Below are 21,705 nucleotides of genomic sequence, written 5' to 3' on the forward strand. Positions count from 1 at the left end.
ATTGGGATCCCCTTGGATGTTCTTCAAGAATGAACAAAGACTACAGCTGACCCTTAAACAACATGGGTTTGAACTGCATGGGTCCATTTACGTGTGGATTTTGTTTTTTTTCAATATATATAGTACTGTTAATATTTTCTCTTATTATTTTCTTCCTAACTTTTTTCTAGCTTATTTTATTGTAAGAATACAATATATATAATACATATCACATATAAAATATATTAAATGACTGTTACTGGTAAGACTTCTAGTTAACAGTAGGCTATTAGGAATTGTTTTGGGGGAGTCAAAAGTTATATGTGGATTTGTGACTGCATTGGAGGTCAGCATCCCTTACCTCTACATTGTTCAAAGGTCAATGGCATTTCCTTTTAAATTGCTCTTGACCTCCAAACACAGATTCTTTAGAGAATCGAGTTTTAGAGACTGAGCCGTTGGCTCAGTGTGGTAGGGTTGCAGAGGTATCTATATTGAGAGGGTGGGGAGACTGATCAATTTCAGGTCTGCTCTGCATGTTGCAAGAATCTGCCACTGACAACTTGGTTAGTGACCTCTGGGTGGTGACCTGTGATTGGTGACCCAGTGGAGTAGAAACATCTTTGAGTGCAGTTGAGCAGTGTCCCAGATTGTATACTTAGAACCCAGATGAGACCTGAGAGAGGGATGCCTTCTCTGCCTCCGACATTTCTCATCCCTATAGGGCGAGATTGCTGGGAGGAGGAGATCATAGAACATGTAAATTAATGCAGCACAGAGCTTGCACATTACAGAACTCAAGACTTGGTAAATTTTCTTCCTATTGCTCCCCCTTTGCTCATAATTTTGTGCTTTCCTAGTAAAGGTCCCAGATGATTCAGGTGAAGCAGAATGGCTCTAACTCATTCTGCCTCCAGGTTTTCCCCACGATGGGCCTGGATATATCCTCTTTTGAGATTATGACTCGAATCAGATCATCTCTTTTTTTTTTTTCCCCTTGGCGCCCCCCCGCGCCCCCACCCCGAATCAGATCATCTTTATGCTCGACAGATCTCTAAATGATTTGGTTTAAGCACAATGTTTCTGAGTACTAAAATATATATTTTATGCAACCTTTTTTTCAACCTATGGCTTATAAAACATTATGAGTTTAGGCTTCATTTTACCAAGAAAACAGCACTCTTAGATTCTAAGAGTCTGAAGACCACTAGAGATATGTACCGTTCTAGAGCATTGCTTTTCCTTGTAAGAAACTATGGTCAGTGCTGATGAAGAGTCCTAGGCGTATGTATCAGAGACATGTAATCGGTAGGGAAAGATGAGAGCAGCATTGAGGAATAGCTTGTAAATATCACACTCAGCCTCTAGGTGCTGGTCTTCTCTTCATACCCCACATGCCGGAAATTGAGACAGGACAACTTCAGATGTTGTTATATTAGGGGTAGGTTTTCTGTCCCAGGAAGGATGCTTTGAGGGTTGGATGTTGGAGGTTGCTCTTTATTTGTTGTCCACAAGCTTAGGGGGATGAGGACAAATCCTCTCTCTGCAGCAGGAGCCCTGCCGCATCACCTAGCTCTGAGGTCCCCAGATGGAGCCCCGCATGCCTTCCTTCCTCCTGATGGTGCTTTTCGAAAACAAAAACTTCCCCTCTGACCCGTCCTCAGTTATCTTTGTCTCATGTCACTAAGAGCCATAAACCTATCACCCAGAAGTTCCCTCTGTCCCTGCCAGAGCCAGACTGACAATATCATTCATGTCAAAATGTGGCCAAAGTGGAGAGCTGCAGATACTAAAAGAATGTCCCAAACAAGTTGTTTGTGACCATAAGGGCCTTAAAAGAAAAGGTGGCGGGAGCAAGGTTACCCATGGGAAGGAAGAAGAGCAGAAATGCTTCTTTATGTCCTTCCCCAGAGACAGAACCCAGGGGGAAAATGAGCAGAGGGAATCTGTTCCCTCACCTGTACCTCAAGTTTATCATACCTCAGCCCTATGCCTGCCATGCTGGGCACTAGTTTTCATAGACTGAGAATAAAACTATGTCCCTCTCAGGATTAATTTTTTTAAGTGAGCTTTTATTGAGATAAATGAACAAAACCCAAGATTTTACCAAGCATATTTCCTGAACTGTTTAAACTTAGCAGAGACTCTGATCAGTGTACTTGTATATATAGCAGACTATTCCGTCTGAAGAAATGTAGAGAAATCATCATCTGAGTGCTCCACCAGAGGCTTCTGGGGGAAGGGATGGGTCACCCCTGTGTCTGCAAACCCCTCTATCTGCATGGATTGTCACTGCTCTGCCCTTAGAATTCTTATTACCTGAACATCCCACCCACTTCTCTATGTAAAGGGACCCAACTTAGTTTCTGAGATTGGACATGGGGCTGCCACCTGCTGGATGAAAAGTCACGTGGCTCAGGGCTTGGCTGAGTTTGGTGATTAAGCCCAGACACAAAAAAACACCTGGTTTCTGGAAAGGTTATCATCCCAGCATGAGGCATGATTACAGCTGCACACAACTCTTACTGACTGTAAATCTTAGGGATTTACAGCAGGTGCCATGAGGGGAATGCTTGTGATTTTTAGCCCTTCTTACTATTATAAGCAGTTTCTTGCAGCCCATGGTGATTTTCTTCCATAGGATCTGCCTTTAGTTCAGATAGACGGGAGATCAGTTTATGAATAAGAGGTTTGCACTTCAAGCCTCATTTCCCCTTAGCCATGTCACCATGTAAAACACTTGGGCCCCATTCTGGGACATTATTTTGTTAGTTAAGGCAGATTTCTAAGGATGGTGGAATGGATAACCTGAGAGGAAAGAAGTAAGTCTTCAAGAGGGTGTTACATCTTTATCCTAAGGGGAGTGGGACCATGGGGAGAGTAAACTGAAGGCGTAGGAGGGAAGATGGAATAGGGTTCTGACTTGATGGGTTTGGCTCAAGGGCAGGGGGTTGCAAGTTGGTAGTGAAAAGAGCTAAAAGGCATTTGGAATCCTCTTCAAATGCTAGGAAAAAAGCAGGAAAATGGGTAGTGGGCCTAAGTCTTTCCCTACTCATTGAATTTCACCCATTTTCTGTTTAAATACATACTTCTCTACCCAGAGCTATACCCTTGGGGATATACCTACTCCCCTGCCCTGTAGATTGGTCCCAAGAATTAAGAAGAAATGCAGAAAGACGTCTCAGCATTAGACTTGCCTGGGCAATTTCGGAGCCTTTGATGTTGTGTGTCTTTGATTAAATTTGGGAAGATCTTGACCATTATTTCTTCAAGTACTTTTTCTGTCTCTGAGACTCTGTTCATTTCTTTCTGTCAGTCCTTTTTTTCTGTTTTTCAAATCGATAGTTTCTATTCATCTGTCCTCAAGTTCACAGAGTCTCTCTTCCAGCTCTATTTTGATATTAAGCCCATCTAGTGACTGTCTTATTTCAGATACTATATATTTCAGTTTTGGAAGTTACCTTTGATTATTTTTAGATGATTTCTATTTCTCTTATGAATATCCTACGTTTTAATTTATTATGACCTTATTTTGCTTTTTATAACTTAGCATAGTTAGAATAGCTGCTTTAAAAATCTTTGCTAATTGTAATATCTGGGTCTGCTTGAAGTTGATCTTCAGGATTATCTTTTTTTTTTCTTGAGAATGGGTCACGTTTTCCTGTATGTATGTCTGTGATTTTAGATTGATCCTGTACATTGTTAAAGTTACGTTGTAAAGACTCTGGATATTTTTTTACATTCCTCCGAAGAGTTTATTAATATTACTGTTTTTTAAGGCAGATAGGAGGTAATTTGATTTGATTCAAAACGTAAACTCTCTGTCTTGAGTGGCAGCTCCAATCTAGTTCAGGTTTTTGTTTTTGTTTTTGTTTTTGTTTTTTTTTTGAGAGAGAGCATGTGAGCAGGGAGGAACAGGAGGAGAATCTTCTTTTTTTAAAAATTTTATTATGTTATGTTAATCACCATACATTACATCATTAGTTTTTGATGTAGTGTTCCATGATTCATTGTTTGCGTATAACACCCAGTGCTCCACGCAGAACGTGCCCTCTTTAATACCCATCACCAGGCTAACCCATCCCCCCACCCCCTCCCCTCTAGAACCCTCAGTTTGTTTCTCAGAGTCCATAGTCTCTCATGGTTCCTCTCCCCCTCCGATTCCCCCCCTTCATTTTTCCCTTCCTGTTATCTTTTTTTTTTTAACATATATTATTTGTTTCAGAGGTACAGGACTGTGATTCAACAGTCTTACACAATTCACAGCACTCACCATAGCACATACCCTCCCCAATGTCCATCACCCAGCCACCCCATCCCTCCCACACCCACCACTCCAGCAACCCTCAGTTTGTTTCTTGAGATTAAGAATTCCTCATATCAGTGAGATCATGATACATGTCTTTCTCTGATTGACTTATTTTGCTCAGCATAATACCCTCCAGTTCCATCCACGTCGTTGCATATGGCAAGATTTCATTCCTTTCGATGGCTGCATAATATTCCATTGTAGATATATACCACCTCTTTTTATCCATTCACCTGTCGATGGACATCTTGGCTCTTTCCACAGTTTGGCTATTGTGGACATTGCTGATGTAAACATCAGGGTGCACGTACCCCTTCGGATCCCTACATTTGTATCTTTGGGGTAAATACCCAGTGGTGCAATTGCTGGATCGTATGGTAGCTCTATTTTCAACTTATTGAGGAACCTCCATCCTGTTTTCTAGAGTGCCTGCACCAGCTTGCATTCCCACCAACAGTGTAGGAGGGTTCCCCTTTCTCCGCATCCCTCCAACATCTGTCGTTTCCTGACTTGTTAATTTTACCCATTCTGACTGGTGTGAGGTGATATCTCATTGAGGTTTTGATTTGGATTTCCCTGATGCCGAGTGATGTTGAGCACTTTTTCATGTGTCTGTTGGCCATTTGGATGTCTTCTTTGGAAAAATTTCTATTCATGTCTTCTGCCCATTTCTTGATTGGATCATTTGTTCTTTGGGTGTTGAGTTTGATATGTTCTTCTTTATAGATTTTGGATACTAGGCCTTTATCTGATAGGTCATTTGCAAATATCTTCTCCCATTCTGTCGGTTGTCTTTTGGTTTTGTTGACTGTTTCCTTTGCTGTGCAAAAGCTTTTTATCTTGATGAGCTCCCAATAGTTGATTTTTGCCCTTGCTTCCCTTGCCTTTGGCGATGTTTCTAGGAAGAAGTTGCTGCGGCTGAGGTCGAAGAGGTTGCTGCCTGTGTTCTCCTTTAGGATTTTGATGGACTCCTGTCTCACATTTAGGTCTTTCAACCATTTGGAGTCTCTTTTTATGTGTGGTGTAAGGAAATGGTCCAGTTTCATTCTGCATGTGGCTGTCCAATTTTCCCAACACCATTTGTTGAAGAGACTGTCTTTTTTCCATTGGACATTCTTTCCTGCTTTGTTGAAGATTAGTTGACCATAGAGTTGAGGGTCCATTTCTAGGCTCTCTATTCTGTTCCATGGATCTATGTGTCTGTTTTTGTGCCAGTACCATACTGTCTTGATGATGACAGCTTTGTAATAGAGCTGGAAGTCTGGAATTTTGATGACGCCAGCTTTGCTTTTCTTTTTCTTTTTCTTTTTTTTTTTTTACGAACGAGGCAATTTATTGACCCAGCATTTGCTCTAATGCTTCTTGTTGGCAGCTGCAGCTTTGCTTTTCTTTTTCAACATTCCTCTGGCTATTCGGGGTCTTTTCTGGTTCCATACAAATTTTAGGATTATTTGTTCCATTTCTTTGAAAAAAATTGAAAAAAATGTGTAGATTGCTCTAGATAGCATTGATATCTTCACAATATTTTTTCTTCTAATCCATGAGCATGGAATGTTTTTCCATTTCTTTGTGTCTTCCTCAATTTCTTTCATGAGTATTTTATAGTTTTCTGAGTACAGATTCTTTGCCTCTTTGGTTAGATTTATTCCTAGGTAGCTTATGGTTTTGGGTGTAATTTAAATGGGTTCGACTCCTTAATTTCTCTCTCTCCTGTCTTGTTGGTGTTTAGGAATGCCACTGATTTCTGTGCATTGATTTTATATCCTGCCACTTTACTGAATTCCTGTCTGAGTTCTAGCAGTTTGGGAGTGGAGTCTTTTGGGTTTTCCACGTAAAGTATCCTATCATCTGCAAAGAGTGAGAGTTTGACTTCTTCTTTGCTGATTCAGATGCCTTTTATTTCTTTTTGTTGTCTGATTGCTGTGGCTAGGACTTCTAATACTATGTTGAATAGCATTTGTGAGAGTAGACATCCCTGCCATGTTCCTGACCTTAGGGGGAAAGCTCTCAGTTTTTCCCCATTGAGAATGATATTTGCTGTGGGTTTTTCATAAGTGGCTTTTATGATATTGAGGTATGTATGCTCTATCCCTATACTCTGAAGGGTTTTGATCAAGAAAGGATGCTGTACTTTGTCAAATGCTTTTTCTGCATCTATTGATTGGATCATATGGTTGTTGTTCTTTCTTTTATTAATGTATTGTATCACATTGATTGCTTTGTGGATGTTGAACCAACCTTGCACCCCAGGGATAAATCCCACTTGGTCGTGATGAATAATCCTTTTAATGTACTGTTGGATCTTATTGGCTAGTATTTTGGTGAGAATTTTTGCATCCATGTTCATCAGGGATATTGGTTTGTAATTCTCCTTTTTGATGGGGTCTTTGTCTGGTTTGGGGAGCGAGGTAATGGTGGCCTCATAAAAGGAGTTTGGAAGTTTTCCTTCCATTTCTATTTTTTGGAACAGTTTCAGAAGAATAGGTATTAATTCTTCTTGAAATGTTTGGTAGAATTCCCCTGGGAAGCCATCGGGCCCTGGGCTTTTGTTTGTTGGGAGATTTTTGATGACTGCTTCAATTTCCTTAGTGGTTATCGGTCTGTTCAGGTTTTCTATTTCTTCCTGGTTCAGTTTTGGTGGTTGATACATCTCTAGGAATGCATCCATTTCTTCCAGATTATCTAATTTGCTGGCATAGAGTTGCTCATAATATGTTTGTATAATTATTTGTATTTCTTTGGTGTTGGTTGTGATCGCTCCTCTTTCATTCCTGATTTTGTTGATTTGGGTCATTTCTCTATTCTTTTTGAGAAGTCTGGCCAGGGTTTTATCAGTCTTGTTAATTCTTTCAAAGAACCAGCTCCTAGTTTTGTTGATCTGTTCTACTGTTCTTTTGGTTTCTATTTCATTGATTTCTGCTCTGATCTTTACTATGTCTCTTCTCTTGCTGGGTTTAGGCTTTATTTGCTATTCTTTCTCCAGCTCCTTTAGGTGTAGGGTTAGGTTGTATATTTGAGACCTTTCTTGTTTCTTGAGAAAGGCTTGTATTGCTCTGTACTTTCCTCTTAGGACTGCCTTTGCTGCATCCCAAAGGTTTTGAACAGTTGTGTTTCCATTTTTATTGGTTTCCAAGAATTTTTTAAATTCTTCTTTAATATCCTGGTTGACCCATTCATTCTTTAGTGGGCTGCTCTTTGGCCTCCATGTATTTGAGTTCTTTCTGACTTTCCTCTTGTGATTGAGTTCTGGTTTCAAAGCACTGTGGTCTGAAAATATGCAGGGAATAATCCCAATCTTTTGGTACCTGTTGAGACCTGATTGGTGACCTCGGATGTGATCTACTGGAGAATGTTCCATGGACACTCGAGAAGAATGTGTATTCCGTTGCTTTGGGATGGAATGTTCTGAATATGTCCGTGTAGTTCATTTGGTCCAGTGTGTCATTTAAAGTCTTTATTTCCTCTTTGATCTTTTGTTTAGATGATCTGTCGATTTCAATGAGGGGGGTGTTAAAGTCCCCCACTATTATTGTATTGTTGTCAATGTGTTTCTTTGCTTTTGTTATTAATTGCCTTATATAATTGGCCGCTCCCACGTTAGGGGCATAGATATTTACAATTGTTGGATCTTCTTGTTGGCTAGACCCTTTAAATATGATAGTGTCCTTCCTCATCTCTTATTATAGTCTTTGTTTTAAAATCTAATTTGTCTGATATAAAGACTGCCACCCCAGCTTTCTTTTGGTGTCCATTAGCATGGTAAATGGTTTTCCACCCCCTCACTTTCAATCTGGAGTGTCTTTGGGTCTAAAATGAGTCTCTTGTAGACAGCATATCGATGGGTCTTGTTTTTTAATCCAATCTGATAGCCTGGGTCTTTTGATTGGGGCGTTTAGCCCATTTACATTCAGAGTAGCTATTGAAAGATATGCATTTAGTGCCATTGTATTGCCTGTAAGGTGACTGTTACTCTATATTGTCTGTGTTCCTCTCTGGTCTATGCTGTTTTTAGGCTCTCTCTTTGCTTAGAGAACCCCTTTCAATATTTCTTGTAGGGCTGGTTTCATGTTTGCGAATTCCTTTAGTTTTTGTGTGTCCTGGAAGCTTTTTATCTCTCCTTCTATTTTCAATGACAGCCTAGCTGGATATAGTATTCTTGGCTGCATATTTTTCTCATTTAGTGCTCTGCATATATCATGCCCATCCTTTCTGGCCTGCCAGGTCTCTGTGGATAGGTCTGTTGCCAATCTGATATTTCTACCATTGTAGGTTACAGATCTCTTGTCCTGAGCTGCTTTCAGGATTTTCTCTTTGTCTCTGAACCTCGTAGTTTTACTATTAGATGTCGGGGTGTTGACCAATTTTTAATGATTTTGAGAGGGTTTCTCTGTGCCTGCTGGATTTTGATGCCTGTTTCCCTCCCCAAATTAGGGACGTTCTCTGCTATCTATAATTTGCTCCAATATACCTTCTGCCCCCCTCTTTCTTCTTCTTCTGGGATCTCAATTATTCTAATATTGTTTCATCTTATGGTATCACTTATCTCTCGAATTCTGCCCTCATGATCCAGTAGTTGTTTATCTCTCTTTTTCTCAGCGTCTTTATTTTCCATCATTTGGTCTTCTATATCACTAATTCTCTCTTCTTCATCATTTGTTCTAGCAGTTAGAGCCTCCATTTTTTATTGCACCTCATTAATAGCCTTTTTGATTTTGACTTGGTTAGATTTTAGTTCTTTTATTTCTCCAGGAATGGTTTCTCTAATATCTTCCATGCTTTTTTCAAGCCCAGCTGGTATCTTTAAAATCATCGTTCTGAACTCTAATTTTGACATCTTACTAATGTCTGTATTGATTAGGTCCCTGGCAATCGGTACTCCTCTTGTTCTTTTTTCTGAGGTGATTCTTTCCATCTTGTCATTTTGTCCAGAGGAGAACAGATGAATGAGAGAAGAAAATGGTAACAGGGTAAAAATGACCCCAGAAAAATATACACTAAACAAATCAGAAGAGACCTGAAACTGGGGGAAAAGAAAGGGAAAGAAAGAAGAAAGAAAGAGAAAAAGATGAAAAGAAAAACCCAGAATATGATCAAATATGATCAGGCTGTTGCATAGATCAATGCCACACAGTAGATTTTGGGCATATTTTGGTCTGTTAGAAGAAAGTGCCTCCCAAAAATTAAAAGGAAGAAAAACATATATATGTTCAAAAATAAGGGTTAATATGATGAAGGGATGGAATATGATTGCAAAGATGAAAATTATAAAAGATTTTATAAAAGGTATTGATAAGATAAGAAGTTGGTTGAAAAAAAGAAGAGGATTTAAAAAAAAAAAAGAGAATGTGATCAGGCAGGCGACTAGAACAAAGCCATACACTAGAGATTTAGGGTATATTTTGATCTGTTAGAAGAAACTGTATCCCAAAATTTTAAAGAGAGAACAACTTATATACCAAAAATAAGGTTAACTACTATGAAGGGATAGAATATGACTCTAAAAATGAAAAAAAAGATTTTTTAAAAAAGGGATTGATAAGATGTTGGTTGAAAAAGGGAAAAAGAAAAATTCAAAAAAAAGAAAAAAGAAAAAAAAGAATTAAAGAATTAAAAAATTTAGCTTTGAAAGACTAAACAATCATGGTAAAAAAGCCATGAATTCTATGTGCAGTATTCCCCTAGCGCTGGAGTTCTCCCATTCTCACTGATCGGTAAACTTGGTCTTGGCCTGCTGGCTGTTCTTGCTGATCTTCTGGGGCAGGGGCCTGTTGCCATGGTTCCCAAATGTCTTTGCCGGAGGCGGAATTGCCCCGCCCTTGTCAGTCCGGGCTAAGTAATCTGCTCGGGTTTGCTCTCCGGAGCTTTTGTTCCCTTCAAGCTCTCGGTACAGCTTTGGAGGATGAGAGTGAAAATGGTGGCCTCCCAATCTCCACCCGGAGGAGCTGAGAACTCGGGGCCCACTCCTCAGTGCGCCCCCAGAGAAAAGCAGTCAATCACTTCCATCCCCTGGGTCTCTGGCCGCACTCCGTGCTCACCCGGCCTGTGACCGAGCATTTCTATCTCTGGCACCTGACCCCGTGTGGAGTCTCCAAACCCAGCAGATCCCTGCGGTGTGCTCCCGCGCCCCTCCTCCTGGGGGAGGAAGGGGAGTCTCCCCGGATCTGCCGCTTGTTGGATCCCTGCTGGAGGAGCAGTGGCCCAACTATGCCGAGTAGTGGGAGAGTCTTAAGCAGGCGGGGCTCGATCTCTTGATCCTGAGATCATGACCTGAGCTGAAATCAAGAGTCGGACACTTAACTGACTGAGCCACCCAGGTGCCCCATCAGTTCAGTTCTTTATCTTTAGTGTGGTTGCTTGTGAAGTCAGCGGGAGACCTGGGTCCAGCTTATGTACAGAAGCCAGAGCTTCCTGTCTTGGGTTTTCTCCTTTCCAGGATTTCTTCCTTACTTTCCAGCACCTTTGGTTGCCTCAGACTTGGTTCTCTGGTTCTTCAGTCAAACATGGGAGGGTTTCTGTTTACTTATGGCTTCTTGGCTTGGTGCAGACTGGAGCCTGCCTTCAGACTGGAAGCTTTGGGAAAAACAAAGATCTCACCACAAAATGGAAACTTACACAGAGACTCATGCAGTACCATTCCCTTCTTCTACATATTCGTTTTGCTCCAGAATATGCCTATCTTGGTTGCTCTTTAGTGCTCACAGCTAGTTCTTCATATTTTTGTGCAGAGCTTATGTGAAGTGGTGACAGATATTAGCTTCAGCTCTCGTGGGCATTGAGGAGATGAGAGAGTAGGGCAGGAGACAGATACTTTGTAGCTTGAATCCTGGAGGCAGGTCCTTAGAATCCTGTCTGTCATAGCAATAGACAAGGAGGGCTCAGTGTGTCCTTATCAGGATCAGGGGCATGAATCAAGCCCTGTGAATCTGCCTCAAGATCTATCTCAGTGTGAGGGGCTGGGCTCCCAGCCTGCCTGTGATGACATGATGGTTTTCTTAGAGGTTGCCTTTTAACCCTGGGAAATGTTAGAATTATGTGTGGAAGGCGTGAAATCAAATCAACTGACAAAGAGCCAAACCCTGTAGTGGATATTGAGAGAGAGGACATATCATGAGGAGGAGAATCACAGAAATCAAGGGGAGAGTGTTCAAAAGATGAGTCAGAGTATGGATGCTTACAGGTTGTTCAGGAGGATAACAGTCTGAAGAGCAATGACTGGATTTGGAAACCCAATGGGACTTGGGGGTCCTGGGTTAGAGTGAAGGGTTAGCGGAACCAGATTGGATGGGGGGAGTGTGAGTGGGAGGCAAGGGAGGCAAGTCTCTGTATAGTCAATGCTTCCCGGAAGAGAGAGGGGAGGGGAGTGGACGCCAGTGAGGGTTGTGTCACTTTATTTTTTCCTTTAAAGTTGGGAAAAACGGAAGAATGTTTACTGAGAGAAAGGAGCCGGTAGGAGAAAAAGGTTAACGCACATACTAGTATATGGACTGGTTCCTGAGAAACCGGGGATTTACGATAAGGGTCACGAGATTGGCTTTGGGCAAGAGGAGCAACTCTTTTTTTTTTTTTTTTTTTTTTTAAGATTTTATTTATTTATTTGAGAGAGAGAGAATGAGAGATAGAGAGCACGAGAGGGAAGAGGGTCAGAGGGAGAAGCAGACTCCCTGCTGAGCAGGGAGCCCGATGTGGGACTCGATCCAGGGACTCCAGGATCATGACCTGAGCCGAAGGCAGTCGCTTAACCAACTGAGCCACCCAGGCGCCCGAGGAGCAACTGTTTTTAAAATGGGTTCCATGTATAATGAAGTACAGTATGGTGACTAATATAACATAATAAAAAAATGAAAAAAATGGGTTCCATTTAATTAATTGGACACACTAACAAGTACTGAAATTTTTTGGGAAAAACATCAATAGGTTAAAAAAAAAGTATTATGTGGTTTCTTTATCACAATGAAAATCTCCATTTCCCACTTCCAGGCTCAGGACCCTTGTTGGCCCTTAAGGTATTTCTTCCTTTGTCAGACTCTGGTCAAACATCTTTCTTTAGCTTTGCCTAACGATTGGAAGTCAAGTTGTTATGACTTTCCCAGCAGGGCCACTTTAACCTTTGCTTAACTTGGAGTTTAACTCTTGGCCTTCCATACTCTATAATTTTTTATGGCTATGCACCTAAAAAAGATTTAACATCTTTGACCAATTTTTTTCTTGGTTCATAGTCACAAGGGGCACAGGCACTTGGTAGGGAATGTAACACAGGAAGAAAGGTATGTGTTCTTAAAAAAAACCAAAAACTAAATTTGAGCAATTTCTGGGAAGAAGAAAATACTTTTCTCTTACATGACCTTAAAAGCTGTTAGATTATGTGAGATTGGGGACATGTAGTTATGTTGTGGTTAATGGTAAATTTCAGTGAATGTCCTCAGCATAAAAACATAATGAGGAAACACATATATTCTGACCTAATTCACTTTTTTTAATTTAAATTCAATTAGCCATCATATAGTAAATCATTAGTTTCAGATGTAGTGTTCAATTATTCATCAGTTGCATATAACCCCCAGTCTTGATCAAATTCACTCTTCAGCCACAGTAAATACTTTTGGGTGGGGTATAAGTGAATTACACTTTAAACTTAAAACTTTGCCACTTTTCAGAAGTAGATCACTCCCCCACCCCCAACTCCTGCAAAGATCCTTTGCTTAGTTATAGCTGATCAGTAAATACAACCCTAGGTGTACTTTCGCAAAGGAACTTGAATTTTGTACCAGAGAAGGAGATTCAGCTAACATTTTCATTCCCTAAATACAGTGAGCAAGGATTTTGCTGTATCAGTTTTTGTCTTTGAGTAACTGACTTCAGGATAGCTCATGAGCTGGTGAGTTTGCTTGGCATTTATCTGTTCTTTTCCTGTGGAAACAGCAGGAAATAAAGGCATTAAGCATGTTTTCATTGTCATTGAGCTTGGCAGCCCTTGAAGGAAGGTTCTGACAGCCTCTCTGAGGGAGGAGTTGGTTCCCTAACTAAAATAATGGCAGAAGAGGATGTCTCTGTGCGAAGGGTCCCAAAACATGGTGGGCCTGTGACTGGAAATCACTCCTGGCTGCTTTGGGGTTGGGAGTGCTCCATGGGGCAGCTTGGACATTCAGCTCTGTTCTTTGCTTGCCCTAGATATCTCTTGCCACTCCTTCTTGCAAGTGAAGAGGGCTGACCCCTTGGGTTGCCATCAACGAACTTGGGTTTATGTGGGGATGTGTGGTCTCAGGCTGTTACACCTCTTTTTGGAGTGAGGAGAGTTCACCTCCCCTTTGGAAGCACACTTTCTGACAAAGGCCATTTTGCAGCTCTGCAGCCTAGGGCTGCCACTTCTCATTCCCTGCTGCAGTTGGCTAAGTATTAAACAGACACCAGCATGAGGTACTTGTACACTAAAAAGAGTAGAAATATGGAACTGACCCTTGGCTTCTTGTTTAGCCTCTTCCCTCCATAAGCCCCATTTTATACAGAGTCAGCTTCCAGATGCATCAGGTCACTCTGCTTCCTCTTACTATTTGCCAACATGGGGCCCTTGGGAAGGGAGCCCAGGCTGAAGACTCTATAACTGCTGCTGAGAGATATTTTTAAATCTACACAGAGGGAGGTACTGGGAGTTCAACTGAAGCATCTCCCATTTCCCCCTTAGAGCCCTAGAGAGACCAATTCTCCTGCTTCCTACCTCCCTCCTCCCATCCCACCAAGCACTTTCAGGTCCTAGCTTGGGTTTATTCACAATCGTGTATAATTCATGCAAGACAGGTTACAGTGGAGCGTGTTACCTTTGTTATTCAAGCATGGCTCAGTAATGCTGCTCCAGATTTTGGCCGGGAAGTAGGTTTTATTGGTGTTTGGGCCTGATGTTTTCCTGTCCGGAAACCTCCCCCTTCCCTTGGCAAGGTTGTTTTGGCAAGCACCGTCAGGGAAAATCTCCCTTCCACTTGTCCAGTTGGATAAATGGGTTCCAAGCAAAAACAGGCTGTTGTGTAAATCAGAAACCCTTGGGGGGAAATGTTTGCTTAAAAGAGTTTGCATTGAGTAGTGGGGAGTCAAGACTGCCCTGGCAGACAGTGCGAGCCCAAGCTGAGCCCTGGTTTTGCCAGGATCATTCCTGGTGACGGTGCACTTAGCATCTTGGCATCTCTGGAGCTGTAGGATGTTCTGGGAAGGGAGTGCTTCCTATCTAGTTGAAGACCATCATGCTTTTTCTGACCTTTTGGTTTCATACTCCCTGAAATAATGGAAGCCCTGATGCCAGAGAGCTGAGAAATGAAAGACTCTGCGTCTCCATTTATTGTGCTTTTCTGCCCTCTAGGTTTTCTCTAGGGTCAAGTAGAGGAAGGAGCTCAGTTTCTGCAGGAGAAGCTACTGAGAGCACAGAAGAGGAGGTGGTGGGTGGTACCTGAAAAATAAAAGTTAGCTCACCAGTCAAGTGACTGGAAGGAGAGAAGGTGGAAAGGGCAGGCACAGAAGAGAGACCTTCTGAGTGGTTCAGTGTGGTTGGAGTGGAGCGTGGGCCAGGGGTGGAAGTGGGATTTGAGGCTGGGGAGGAAGGCAGAGGCAGGTCCGGGAAAGCTTGTATGCCATGCTAGAAAGTCTGGTTTTATCTGGGAGAGTTTTCAGGTGGGGAGTGAAATGATCCCATTTTGTGACCTCATTTCAGAGAGTTTACTCTGGCCACACTATGGGGATTGACGTAGAAGTGGGAAATGCAGCAGGATGTCCAGGTGGTAAATTGTCCCATGAGCCAAGTGAGAAATGGTCCGGGTCTGAACCAAGGGGGAAAGACAAACCAATGAGATGGGGGCGGGGGCTGCCCTTGGTAAGTGATTATCTGAAGCCGTGATGGGGTGGGTCCACGCAGGCCTCTGGGGGTCTGACTTGGGTGAGAGAGAGGGGAATGGTGGTGCCTTTTGGAAAAATGGGCAACAGAGGTTGGAAGAGCAGTTGGGGGGGAGAGTAGAAGATGACTTCACAGCAAACATTTGTAGAATTGGGTTTAATGGAAACCCTTAGGAGACTTCTCCTGGGTCAATGGTGTATGCTCATTTTCCTCTCAGGAGAGATTTTGGGCCCCACAAAGTGTTACCAGTGAAGCTCTATCAGCCCGACCAGTTCGTCCCAAGTGAAGAGAACATGGATCTGCTCACAACGTATAAACAAGATTATAACCCCTACTCTGTCTGTCGAATGGACCCCATCAAGCCTCGGGACAGTAAATACCCATGTGGTGACAAGATGGAGTGTCTGCCTACTTACAAAGGTGGGAGAGTTCTTGAGGGGCAGGTTGGGGAAGGATAGGCTGAGCCTGTATGTCGGCCAAGAAATGGGTTTTGCATGTACACCCTCGGAGTGCAGGGGTCGGGGGTACTACATCCTGCGGGCCAAATCTGGTCTGCAGCCTATTATTGTAGGGCTGGAGAGCTAAGAATGGTTTTTAAATTTTCAAATGATTAAAAAAATCAGACTATTATTTTAGGAAATGTGAAAATTACTTGATGTTCAAACTTTGGCATTCATAAGTACATTTTGTTGGAGCATGGCCACACTCATTTGTTTGCACACTGTCCAAACTACTTTGGCTACTTCGGTGCTAGAGCAGTGAATCCAAGTGGTTGTGATGGAGACTCTATGGCCTGGAAGGCCCAAGACATTTAATATCTGGTCTTTTATAGAAAAGATGTGCCAACCCTTGCCTTAACTTGCTGTTAGAATTTTACATTGGGGAAGTGTTTCAGGTTTAAGTCGTTTAAGTTAGTTTCCATTGCTGATTGAGTAATTGATTCATTCATCCATTTAAAAAATTATGGAAACCTAATGTACATACAGAAAAACGTACAAATCTTAATTATACAGGCCAATGAATTTTGAGTGAACACATTCCTGTAAACAGTGCTCTGATCAAGAAATAGGACATTGATCCCATCTAGGATAGAACCATTATGCTGACTTTTAACACCATACATTAGTTTTACTAGTTTTGTACTTCATATAAAAGGGATTGATTCATTCTTTTTAAAAAAGATTTATTTAGGTATTTATTTGAGAGAGGGGCATGGGGGGGGGGCAGAGGGAGAGAATCTCAAGAGACTCCATGCTGTATGGGGAATCTGACATAGAGCTCCATCTCACAACCCATGAGATCATGACCTGAGCCGAAACCAAGAATGAGATGCTTAACCAACTGAGCCACCCAGGCGCCCTGGTTCATTCTTTATTGAGCATCTGTTACATCCCAGGCATGGTATTAGGAGCTGTGAAGGAAGCATAATGATCTGCCGTGACTTAATAGTCCTGTGGGAGGGATGGGATATGGGGTGGTAGGGACAGTGAAAGCAGCGTGGCGGTCAGTCTGTGGGGCACAAACCATGGGGTTGGAGGCCAGTTTGTAATCTCTAACTCTTCTGCTTCTGTTGCACATGGGCACATGGTTGCCCTAGGAATATATGTTCAACTGTTCGTGTCACATGTTTGTGGATCCCTAAATGTGCTAATAGTTGCTTTTATTTAGTCAGGCCAGACATTTAGGCAAGTGGAGGTAGGGAGGCTTGCGGGAATGTAGGAATCCTCCCGAAGCCCTTCTAGGGGCTCTGAATCTATCATTCCAAAGACAACACACATGGCCGAGCTTCTCTGCTTCTTCCAAGACCCTGGACCCTTGTCATTTTGCCACCTCATCTTTAGTATCTTTCTCTTCCATAGTCACCTTCTGCCAGGCTGCATTTTGGACATTGTCATACCCTGAAATGGCTACTCCTTTATGCACCCCAATATCCAGTGCTCCCAGCTTGCTCTCTTAACTATTCCCACCAAGACAGTTTTTGGCCTCATTGGGATCCCTTGTCCACTGGGGCCTTAACCTTCCATCTCCACATCAATCCCTCCTGTGTCTGTGCCCCATGTAGCCTATTCTCTGGTATATCATGGCAGCCCATCTTTTATTCCCTCTCTCTTCTGTCCTTTTGTGCTACCTGCCAGCAAAACCCAAATCCTGCCTTCTCCATGTCTACACCTGAGTGTATACCTGAGCATGTCTCCAGTCTTGTCTGCTTTATCCATTTTCCACAGAAAGGAACCAGGGAGATCTTTTAAAAATGGCAGTGTGATCTGACCCCTTCTCTGTTTAAACTCCTCAAATACTGTGGTTCTTAGGATAAAATCCCAAATCTTTACCATCTCCTCAGGTACCTTGCAGATTCTGGTGCCTCCTCCTGGTGCCCCTCTGCTCTGGCCACAAGACCTTTCAGTTCCTTTCCTGCATTTCTTTTCTGTCTCAGGGCATGTTGCACATGCTGCTGCTACTTTATAGAGCCCTCCACCCTTCCTTTGTCTAGCACTCCTCCTTCAATGAGCAGCAGAAATATCACACCCTTTGAAGCCTTTCTAGACCTTCCCCTATACCAGACTATATACATCCTATTAGATGCCCTAAGAGTGCCTTGTAATCCTGTTTTGTAATTCAATGGGTAATTTTTTTTTTTTTTTTTTTTTGCTTAACATTTGTCTCCTCGGCCAGGCTATAATCTCTAAGATGGCAGGGATCTGTCTTTTTCTTTGCCAGCCATAAGGCAGGCACCGTAGTAGATGCTTTACAAAGAAGTCATTACAACCAGGTGCATTCTGGCCTCTACAGGACTCCTTCATCTGCCTTTCCATCTAGTGTTTATAGAAGGCAAGAAAAGGGGTGCCATGGACCCTAAAAAGGTAGGAAGGAGGCACAAAAGTAGAGGGAGCCCTTATCGCTGATGGGAGAAGGAGCAGGGACTCTGGTAGGGTATGTCCAGCTACAAACTCTCCTTTCCTTCACATGCTCCTTATGGTCCCCTTGATTTATGAATCTTCGTGGAGTTAGAGGCTCTTCAGTACAACTGCCTGCTCAGCTCAATTCCCCCTTCCCACTTTGCCCTAGATACAGAGAGAGGTCTGGGAGTGAGAAATGGTTTATTTGTTGCATTACTTCCCTATGAGATAGTGGCTTACAAAAGTGGGCCTTGATAGCCCAACATATGTATTCCCATCATTTAGCACAGGGGATGGCACAACAAAGGTATGTTTAGAGAGGAAATAAATGAGTAGTCTGGACCATTGTTTACAAGGCTCCAGGTGACACAGTTTGACATTAGATTTATGCAAACCCCCACCCAGCCTATTATTCTGTGGGTCCTGGCTAAAAGCAGGAGTGAAGCTCAGGGAAGACCCAGGACATTTACTCTCCCCTTGGGTCGGTCCTGCAAAACCTCATGCATTGTGTGAGGGGACCACACCCTTGCCTTATCACTTGGTGTATCACCTTTCCATGACTTGTCTGTCTCTTGTGGACATTTGCTTCCTTAGGAAGGCCTTTCCATAGCAACCTTCATGGTTTTATGGACATACATTGATTCTCCTCCCAAAGGAGAAGAAAAACCAAAGTCCAAGGTCATTAAATGTGTGTATTTCAACAGGTGCCAGCTGTGTCTCTATGTTCCTCTTACTGTAGTTCTACAGGAAAAATATGCAAACTTTTTTCTTCTATTATGGTCAGCACCTTTAGTGGGGTCCAGAAAACCATTAAATATGCTCCAGCAGCATTTGGTTGTAATTTTGACATTTTTAAAACACTGTGCAATTGGAAAGATTGAAAGTGTAATTACTTGATGCTCAGCTTTAGGTTTAGCTAAGTTTTTTTTAAAGACATATTATTGAATGCAATCCCTTCTAAAGAGATTCTTGCCAATTACCCACATGACACCCTGGCCCTGAAGGGCTTTACTGACGGCTTTTCAGGCATGTACATAGTTTGTCATGTGGAATTCTGAGGTTTTTAGGGTCCAATGCAGGTTTTTTTGTAATACATGTTGGGTGAAGGAAGTTAGGAGGTTGGATAATAACGTGGTTTTGACTGTATTGTTGGGTATCAGAAATCACATGAGGCAACTTTCAGCCTAGGAACCTGTTTTTTTTTTTTAAAGATTTTATTTATTTGACAGAGACATAGCAAGAGCAGGAACACAACAGGGGGAGTAGGAGACGGAGAAGCAGGCTTCCCGCAGAGCAGGGAGCCCGATGTGGGACTCGATCCCAGGACCCTGGGACCATGACCTGAGCCGAAGGCAGATGCTTAATGACTGAGCCACCCAGGTGCCCGGAACCTGTTTTCTTAACACTTGATCCATCACAGAAGAGGGCCAGAAGAGTCCTGTCCTCCCCCAGCCCCAGGCACCTTGAGGCAGTGTGTAGGCATCTACAGGTAGATGCCCCCATTGTAGTGAGGGCTGAAGTCTGAGAGGGAAACATGTGGTTTATATTCAGCTAGATGGTTCCCTCTAAGGCCCCGTAATGCTTTCAAGATGCTGATAGAGCCATTAATGGCTCTCAGAGAAAGATTAGATTTTCAATTAAAATGAGGCCAATTTAAAATAAATGGTTGGTAGTATTATTGGCCTAAAATAAACTTAAAAGTGTGCCCTGGGGGGTGGGGATGTCAGGACTTCTGGAGGGGTTGAGTGAGGAGCTCACTAAATCCTCTTCCTAAAAAGCAACAATAAAAGTGGACAAGACAATGAAAACCAACCATTTTAGGGCTCTGGAAATCAACTAAAGGCACACAACAAATTGAGAAGCATTTATTCAAGAAAAACTGCTAAGCCATCATTATAAAAAGTCAGAGTTTGTGGCGTTTTATCTTGGGACTCACTCCATCACCCCTCCTCCCAAGTTTGATCTGTGTGGTGGTTCTGCCTGGGTAGGCTGGGCTGTGAAAACCAGCAGCTCTGCTGCTAGTCTGAGCTAACTTGATTTGGAGTAGGGTACATACCCAGAGGTTTCAATAAAAGCAATAGTGATCCCAGTAGCAAAAATCACAGTGAGGACAACTGCAGAATTAGTTGGGGGTAGGCAGCAGACCAGCCAGAAATCCAACAAGCAGATCCAGAGAATAGGAAAGGCCTTGATAAACTCATACATGGTCCTTATGGCCTAGAAGACTGCATATGGGCAAGGTAGTATACAGGCTCAAGAGAGATAAGAGACAGGGCTAGTGATCTACTCATCATCCTGGTTGAAGATGATGCCTGGTCCAGGTACAGAGGAGACATGAGAAATCCTGGAAGAAACTAAAAGCCAAGGCAGAGTTGTAAACGGTCTGATCTTTGACTCTGTTCCCTAACCCACACACACATTCATTAGCAAAGGGATGGAAGCCTTACTGGTTTTAGGTGTTTAAGCATAACTTTTGATAATCATTGGCTAAATGATGCTAACACAGGGTGACTTTCAGGAATCTTGGCTTAAAAACAATTAAAAGAAGAAACTAAACAAAACATCAATTGTCACACACTGCTGGGGAGAAAAGACTCCATAGAATTACTGCAGGCAAGTCACTAAACAGCAAAAACAGCTTGCAGTGGGGGTGGGAACTAGCATATTATCTGAAATGGTGAGTTCGTAGCAAAAACTTATAAGGTATAAAAAGAAACAGGGAAATGTAATCCATGAATAGGGAAACAAAGCAGTAAATAAAAACTACCTCCGAAGAGGCCCAGATATTAGACCTAGCAGACTATTTCTAAGTACTTATTATAAATATGCTCAAAGAAAAACAAAACAATGTTTATTTCTTATTTATTAATTTTTTTAGAGAGAGACCATGTGCACGAATGTGTGAGACTGAGGGGAGGGGTGGGGGGTAGGATTGGGGGGCAGAAGAGAGGGAAAGAGAATCTTAAGCAGACTCCACACACAGCACAGAGCCTAATGTGGGGCTTGATCTTATGACCCTGAGATCATGACCTGAGCTGAAATCAAGAGTTAGATGCTTAGGGGTGCCTGGGTGGCTCAGTCGGTTAAGCAACCATCTGCCTTTGGCTCAGGTCATGATCCTGGAGTCCCGGGATCAAGCCTTGCATTTGGCTCCCTGCTCAGTGGGGAGTCTGCTTCTCCATCCTCCTTTGCTCCTCCCCCTGCTCATGCTTTCTCTGTCTCTCTCGCTCAAATAAATAAAATCTTAAAAAAAAAAAAAAGTTGGATGCTTAACCGACTGAGCCACCCAGGCACTCCAGGAAACCATGTTCAAAGAAATAAAAATATTACAACAGTTTCCTATCAGAGAATACCAATAAAAGGAAGCCATAAAAATTAAATGAAAACACTGTAATTGAAAGAACAATAACAAAATAGTTATAGGGACTTAACACTAGATTTGAACTGGCAGAAGAAAGAATCAGTGAAAATGGGGATAAATCAATAAATATTACCCAATCTGAAGAACAGGAAAAAATTAAGAAAGAAACTCAGACTTGTGGGATATCATCAACTGTACGACATACTCATGATGGGAACCCCAGAAGAAGAAAAAGAAGAAATATTAATCTATATATCCAAGAAGCATTGTCCAAATAGAATAAACA

At 42.3% G+C, this 21,705-nt stretch overlaps 1 protein-coding gene across 1 annotated transcript in view; it reads left to right on the plus strand.

Moving 5' to 3' along the window:
• Nucleotides 1–21,705, plus strand: part of SAXO1 (stabilizer of axonemal microtubules 1) — a 112,350-nt gene that overhangs the window by 79,711 nt on the left and 10,934 nt on the right. Inside the window, exon 3 of the mRNA XM_027616224.2 lies at nt 15,379–15,581. Coding sequence (XP_027472025.2) covers nt 15,379–15,581 — 203 coding nt within the window. The remainder of the gene's footprint in view (nt 1–15,378; nt 15,582–21,705) is intronic.

Source organism: Zalophus californianus, chromosome 13 (assembly GCF_009762305.2).
Source record: "Zalophus californianus isolate mZalCal1 chromosome 13, mZalCal1.pri.v2, whole genome shotgun sequence".
NCBI lineage: Eukaryota > Metazoa > Chordata > Mammalia > Carnivora > Otariidae > Zalophus > Zalophus californianus.